This window comes from Bison bison, unplaced genomic scaffold (assembly GCF_000754665.1).
Source record: "Bison bison bison isolate TAMUID 2011002044 unplaced genomic scaffold, Bison_UMD1.0 scf7180017864244, whole genome shotgun sequence".
NCBI classification, from domain to species: domain Eukaryota; kingdom Metazoa; phylum Chordata; class Mammalia; order Artiodactyla; family Bovidae; genus Bison; species Bison bison.
The window spans coordinates 1719089-1726719 of record NW_011494816.1 but is presented as its reverse complement, the minus strand read 5'-3'; the positions used below and the strand labels follow the sequence as shown (position 1 = coordinate 1726719).

Sequence of the window (7631 nt, the reverse complement as noted above, 5' to 3'; positions counted from 1 at the left end):
AGATGGTGACTGCAGCCATGAAATTAAAAGACACTTGCTCCTTGGAAGAAAAGTTATGACCAAACTAGACAGCATATTTAAAAGCAGAGACATTACTTTGCTGACAAAGGTCCTTATAATCAAAGCTATGATTTTTCCAGTAGTTATGTATGGATGCGAGAGTTGGACTATAAAGAAAGCTGAACACTGAAGAATCGATGCTTTTGAACTGTGGTGTTGGAGAAGACTCTTGAGAGTCCCTTGGACTGCAAGGAGATCCAACCAGTCCATCCTAAAGGAAATCAGTCCTGAATATTCATCAGAAGGACTGATGTTGAAGCTGAAACTCCAATGCTTTGGTCACCTGATGTGAAGAGCTGACTCATTTGAAAAGATTCTGATGCTGGGAAAGATTGAGGGTGGGAGAAGAAGGGGACGACAGAGGATGAGATAAGGTTGGATGGCCTCACTGACTCAGTGGGCATGAGTTTGAGTAAACTCTGGGAGTTGGTGATGGACAGGGAGGCCTGGCATACTGCGGTCCATGGGGTCACAAAGAATCAGACACAACTGAGCGACTGAAGCGAACTGATACCAGCAATGAATGAACAATTGGAATCTGAAATTAAAATCATAATACCGTTTACATTAGCACTCCCCAAAATGAAATACATAGGTATAAAAATAATAAAATATGTGGAAGATTTATACAAGGAAACCTATAAAACTCTGATGGAAAGAAATCAAGGAAGAGCTAAATAGAGAGATATTCCATGTTCATGAATAGGAAAATTCAATGTTGTCAAGATGCCGATACTTCCTAATTTAATCTGCAGATTCAACACAATATCAACTGAAATCCCAGCAAGGTATTTTGTGGATGTTGACAAACTGATTTCAAAGTTTATACAAAGATGCAAAAGGCCCAGAATAGCCAGCCCAATATTGAAGGAGAAAAACAAAGTTGAAGGACTGATACTACCGGACTTCAAGATTTTATAGAGACATAGTAATCGAAAGAATATGATATTGACAAAAGAATAGACAAATAGATCAATAAAAAGAAGAGAAAGTCCAGAAACAGATCCACACAAATATAGTCATCTGATTTTCCAAAGGGCCCTACTATAATTACCTAATCACCTCACAACAACACCACCTCCAAATACCATCATTAGGGATTAGGTTTCATCATATGAACTTTGTGGGGATACAAACATTCAGTTATTTATTCATAACTGCCAAAATTTGGAAGCAACCAAGATGTCCTTTACTAGGTGAACAAATAAATAAATTGTGGTATATATCCAGATGATGGAATATTATCTAATGCTAAAAAGAAATGCGCTATCAAGTCTCGAAAAGACATGAAGGTTTCTTATGTGCATATTCCTAAGTGAAAGAAATCCATCTGAAAAGACTACATACTGTATGATTCTAGAACTATATGATGTTCTAGAAAAGGCAAAATTATGGAAATACTCAAAAGATGAATGGTTGCCAGTGGAGAGAGAGAAATGAACAGGTGGAGCACAGAAGATTTTAGGACAGCAAAACTATTCTTTATGATACCATAATGGTGGATACATACATCACATATTTGTCAAAACCCATAGAGTGTACGGCACCAAGATTGAACTCTAATGTAAGCCATGGACTTTGGGTGATAAGGATTTGTTAATGTAGGTTCATCCATGTAACAGATGTACCACTCTGGTGGGATATGGCTATTGCAGAAGGCTGTGAATGTGTGGGAGCAGGAGGTATATGGGAAATCACTGTACTTTCTGCTTAATTTTACTGTGAATCTAATACTGCTCCCAAAATAGCCCATTTAAAACAAACAACAATAAGAAAAAAACAACTGACACCAGGGATAAAGATTGCTTTGTGCCTGGCAAAATGCTATATACACAGGACGGTTATCAGGGCTTGAAGAGGCAAGTGTTTGCACTTTGTGGGCACAGCATGTGGTATTTGCACTGAGATGCTCAGAAAGAGAACATCTTTTGGAGCTGGTTTTTCTTTCTCTAAGTAAAGTTAATGGGCTGCTGGCCAAGGTTGACACTTTTTGAAGGTGACAATCACTTTCATGTCGCTCTCCCTTCTATCCTAACACACAGGTACATAAATGCCTCAGGAGGCGTAAACTTAAGCTTTGTGAATTAACTCCTTAGAGATTACTAACAGCAGAGTGGACCTGAGGCCACTTCCCTTCCCTGGGTCTCAGTTTCCCTGCTTAAAAAAGAAAGTGGTTTCAGACGTTTTCTAAAACACGTCACAGTTCTGAGCTTCTGTGATTCTTCTCTCTCTCATGAGCCATGCACTCTCTGGCTTGAAGTTCTCTGGATGCGTGGTTCTTTCCACCAGGACCACTGACCCCACTGGGCTGGTTTACTGCTTGCTGTTCTGTATTTCTGGTTTCAGCATAGACTTCGCTTGCTTGGGGAATTCCTCTTGACTTCTCTAAACAGAATTAGCTGCCTCCTCTCCATGCTCCCAGTGCCCCATTTAACCTTCCTCTCTGTACTTAATACACGGAGGATACTCTTCTGCCCACTTGACCCTTCCCAGCTGGACACCGCCCCCAGCTGAGAGCAGCATTGTATTTATTACTCTACCCTGAGTGCTGAGGGAAGGAGCAGGCCCAGGTTTCCTTGGGGATGTCCCCAGCTCAGTCTCGACCTGGAGAGCTTCCAGACCCAAATCCTCTGGGGAGGGCTAGGCCTCCAGAAATTCACAACCACTAGCTAGAAGCTGTGAGTGATAAAACATCCTTCAGCAGTAAAAGGACAATTTACATTATTAAACAAATAATTAACAGTAGAACTTACTGCAACAGAGCCTTTCTAAAGAACCACAGAGTCCCTTTAAGTATGCCGGTTTAAAGCTTTTGCTTTTTAACTTTATCAGAGGGAGAATTTAGGACCTGAAATCTTTCAATCCAGGTATCTCTCAAAGGTTGCTGCTGCTGCTAAGTCACTTCAGTCGTGTCCGACTCTGTGCGACCCCATAGACAGCAGCCCCCCAGGCTTCCCTGTCCCTGGGATTCTCCAGGCAAGAACACTGGAGTGGGACTCTCAAAGGTTAAGTAAGGCAAAACGTCTGAAATGGTCATTGCAACAGACCTTTAGCCCTTGGCTTGAAATTTTCCATTCTATTGACCGGAAGGCAAACCCCTTCTGTCCTGGCACCTTCCTCCTGTCTGGGTTGGCTGCCGCCATCCGTCACCTTTGTCCAGCTCCGCCCTGTGTGGCCAGGAGGTTTCCTCTCTGTGCACCGGCTTCAGAGCCAGCTCTGGCTGTGTTGTGATGGGGCTGCCCTCGCCAGGGCTATGGCTGAAGAGGGTCTGGGTCCTCTTTCAGGTGGCCCTGCATGTGGCCATAGGCAAAGTGCTCCTGATGCTGTTTCCCAGGAGGGTCAAGCAGAACATCCTGGCCATGGGCGAGAAGACTGGCATGACCAGGAACCCACACTTCTCCCATGAAAACTGGATCCCTACCTTCTTCAGTACCCAGTATTTCTGGTTTATCCTGAAGGTCCGTTGGCAGAGACTGGAGGACATGACTGAACAAGGGGGTCTGGCCCCAAACTGTCCTGTAGTCCGCCTGTCAGGAGAGAGGTGCAGCATCTGGGACTTCATGCAAGGTCAGACGGCTGGTCCAAGCTCGAGAGGTGCTTGGATGGGGATGTTTGAGGGGGGTGGGCAGGTGGGATGGAAGCTTGAATGCCACTGCTCCAGCTGCTCCTTTTCTGGCTTCCTGTCCTCGTCCCACTTCCTGAAAACAAGGACTTCTCCTGGGTCCTGTTCTTCTAAGTGACATCACCACCTTCCCAGGCAATCAAATGGCAAACCAGTCACACTAGCCATCAGCTCCTTGAGCACTGCTCTTATTGCACAGTTGCTCTGACTGGGATGTCTTCACCATCCCCTCCCCACCTCCCTGCCCCCATCTGGTCCACTCTGGCTCATCCTTCAGACTCTTGCTCAGTGGCACCCCCTGATCCCAGTCCCCTGATCTCACTTAATCCCCTCTTCTATGCTTCATATCCTAAACTTCTCTTTACACACCTGTCATGGTTTGTAATTATTAATATGTGTGGGTGTTTGATTATTGTCTGTCCTCTTCACTAGCCTGCAAGCTCTATGCAAGTGGAGGCTGTGCTCTAACCCACTGTTGGGTCCCCCTGGCTGCTGCTGGCTCGTGCCAGTTGCCCAGTAAATATGTGTTGCAGATCTCTCTCTCTCTCTCTCCCTCTCCCAGACAAACCAGCTCTATCTGTTTGGGTTCTTAAAGGCCTCTCTGGTCAGGTTTCTCTTTTTTCCTCACAGCTGCTCTTCCTGCCAGGTCTTCCTCCTCCCCATCTTGCCCTCTCTTCCCACCTAACTTGAGGATGGTCACCAGATGACCCTTCCACAAACATATCCCTGGCTGACTGGTACCCCAGCTCACCAACCTTCAGCAGCCCCGTCTGCATCTGGGATGAAGCCCAGGCTCAGCCTTGTTCTCCATGTCCTCTGTGGACTGACTCCAGCTTTTCTTCCCAACTTCACCTGCAGGCTTCCCCTCAGCACACTGCCTCCAGATGAACTGCTGGTTTTTGTACATCCTTTGTGCTTTCCCTTCTCTGTCTGTGCTGATGCCCTTCCCCTCCATCGCCACCATTCCTCTCTGCTCTCAAGCCTCTCCTGTGACACCAGCTCAGATCCCTACAGCTCTCCCACTCCCCCTCCCTTCTGAACTCCTAGATCTCTGCCTGGACCTCTCCTGGGCACTGATCCTTCCTATCCAGCACTTGGCTGCTCAAGCACAAGTGTTATCCTCCTGCCCAGGCGGGGGCACCTTGGGACACGGCTGTGGAAATCCCAGGGCATGAACACGGCAAACAGAGGAGAGAAGGTCCCTGAGGTTATTGACTAATCTAGTGTTTTTCAAACTGTGTTCTTTGGGAACCAAATCCCATAGATATGCTTTACTAGATAATGTTCCCTGGTCAAAATAGTTTGGGAAATCTGCATACTATACTCTCCTCTGGGCTTCCCTGGTAGCTCATCTGGTTAAGAATCCACATGCACTGCAAGAGATCCCAGTTTGATTCCTGGCTCCAAAAGATCCCCTGGAGAAGAGATAAGCTACCCACTCCAGTATTCTTGGGTTTCCCTGGTGGCTCAGATGGTAAAGAATTCGCCTGCAATACGGGAGGTCTGGGTTCGATCCCTAGGTTGGGAAGATCCCCTGGAGAAGGAAATGGCAACCTACTCCAGTACTCTTGCCTGAAGAGCCCCCATGGACAGAGGAGCTTGGCGGGCTACAGTCCATGTGGTAGCAAAGAGTCAGACACGACTGAGTGACTAAGCACAGTACATCCTCTCCTCCTGGAAATTCATCATGTGCATGAACATAAGAGTCTTGAGAGGCCCTGAAGCTTAAAAAAAAAAAAAAAAAAACCTTGAAAAACTTTAACACAGCACTGACTAATTTTCCTAACACACACATACAACTTCCCATTGTCCACCGGAAGGATAGCCTATCATCGTCATATTAGTTCCAAAGAACACACTCTGGGGGATGTGGGCCTGATCCAGTGCTCTCATTTTAAAAGGGAAGTGGAGGAAACTGAGAGCAAAGGTGATGGAGCCAGGGAGTGACCAAGTCAGACCCAGGATCCGGCTTCTTCATCCTGTTTTCCCAGTGTACCTCAACAGACATTCACGAGCACCTCCCTTGAGCTAGATCCTCAGCTAGACGCCAGGGGCTCCTCAGGGCTAGGTAAGAGCTTGCTCTTTTGTCTGAGGAATTTATGGTTTCATGGTACAGACAGAAGTAATAACAAGTCCATACAGTTCCGTGAGGCTGAGGGGAGACTAAAAAGGTATGAACTTCACCTGCAGGGCTTGGAAGGTTTCCTGGAGGAGGTGGCATTGGAGTTAAGCCTTGAAAAATAAGTAAGATTTTGGTAGCTTGAAAAGGGAAGAGTGTTTCAGTCAGAGGGAAGGGTAAGAGTTTTTTTGTTCATGATCTTAAACTGCAGTGCAGAAATGACCTTGGTTTATTCAGCAAACATTCACTAAGTGACCACTGATGATAAAAGCAATGAGAATCAGCTCATGTTTACTGTGAGTCTACCTCATGCCAACTCCTGTGACAGAACCATGCCAATTTGCTGACTTTTGATGATCTAGTGATCAGCTCCATGAAAGCCAACGTGCCTCATGGCCAATTCACAGCATTTACTTGCTTATGTTAACTGCTTACTTTCCAGTGGGCCAGTGTACATTTTATTTTTAAAAATATTTATTTGGCTTCACCAGTCTTTGTTGCAGCATGTGAATGCTTAGTTGAGGCACATGCAATCTAGTTTCCTGACTAGGGATCGAACCCAGGTCCCCTGCATTGGGAGTGCAGTCTTAGCCACTGAATCACCAGGGAAGTCCTCAGTGTACGTTTTCGATACTGTTCTATTTGTCTCTGCTCCCCGCTGCTGCACCTGAAATTGATGATGCAGAGAGGAGTCTGAGCAATGAAAAAAAACTTTTATAAAATAGAATTTCAGCACATTGGTCCAGAGTCCCCTGAAGTAATAGGTACTGATGATACAGAAATCAACACAACTGGAAGATCTCATTACTCAAGGAAGGAGATGATGGAGGGGTAGAGGGAACCAAGGAGTTCAGGAAGGAGTAGGGTCAGGTGGGAAGATGGTCAGGGGAGGGCTTCCTGGAGAAGAGAACGGTGAGCTGATGGTGTAAGGACTGAAGCCTCGGGATGGGTGAGGAAGAGGAGAGTGGTGAACAGAGCAGGGTGGAGGGGAGGGCCAGCAGAGGTCTGATACATGGAGGGGCATCAGTCAGTTTGGTAGAAGCAGGGTGTGAGAGGCATGAAGGAGTGAAGAAGGAGGCTGGAGATGTCATCAGGGATCAGAGCTTCGAAGGCCTCTGTGTCTTAGCAAAGAGCCCTTACTCTGAATGTGTTGGTGAGTTCTTAGAAGGATCTTCAAGCAGAGTTAACATGATCAGTTCTGCTTATTAGAAAGACATTCTGTGTTGATGTTTGGCAGAAACCACACAATTCGTAAAACAATTATCCTTCAATTAAAAAATAAATTAAAATTTTAAAAAGGAAAAAAATAAGAAAGATAGTCTGTAAGAGCTTTGGAAACCCATCAATCCACTAAAGAGCTCTGCTGTATGCTTTAAGTATAAATCCAAACTCATTTTGGAGCCCCAGGCTGGAAGTTCTGGAAGACTTTTTCAGTTCAGTTCAGTTCAGTTCAGTTCAGTCGCTCAGTCGTGTCCGACTCTTTGCGACCCCATGAATCGCAGCACGCCAGGCCTCCCTGTCCATCACCAACTCCCGGAGTTCACCCAAACTCATGTCCATCGAGTCAGTGATGCCATCCAGCCATCTCATCCTCTGTCGTCCCCTTCTCCTCCTGCCCCCAGTCCCTCCCACCATCAGGGTCTTTTCCAATGAGTCAACTCTTTGCATGAGGTGGCCAAAGTACTGGAATTTCAGCTTCAGCATTAGTCCTTCCAACGAACACCCAGGACTGATCTCCTTTAGGATGGACTGGTTGTATCTCCTTGCAGTCCAGGGGGACTCTCAAGAGTCTTCTCCAACACCACAGTTCAAAAGCATCAATTCTTTCTG

At 46.0% G+C, this 7631-nt stretch overlaps 1 protein-coding gene and 1 long non-coding RNA gene across 2 annotated transcripts in view; one reads left to right on the top strand and one right to left on the bottom strand.

The window, feature by feature from the left end:
• Positions 1-5076, bottom strand: part of LOC104993759 — a 9141-nt gene extending 4065 nt beyond the window's left edge. The window contains exon 1 of the long non-coding RNA XR_825871.1: positions 4438-5076. This is a non-coding gene — a long non-coding RNA (uncharacterized LOC104993759). The remainder of the gene's footprint in view (positions 1-4437) is intronic.
• Positions 3186-7631, top strand: part of DIO1 (deiodinase, iodothyronine, type I) — a 20528-nt gene continuing 16082 nt past the window's right edge. Inside the window, 1 exon segment of the mRNA XM_010847146.1 lies at positions 3186-3627. Coding sequence (XP_010845448.1) covers positions 3291-3627 — 337 coding nt within the window. The 5' untranslated portion in view covers positions 3186-3290.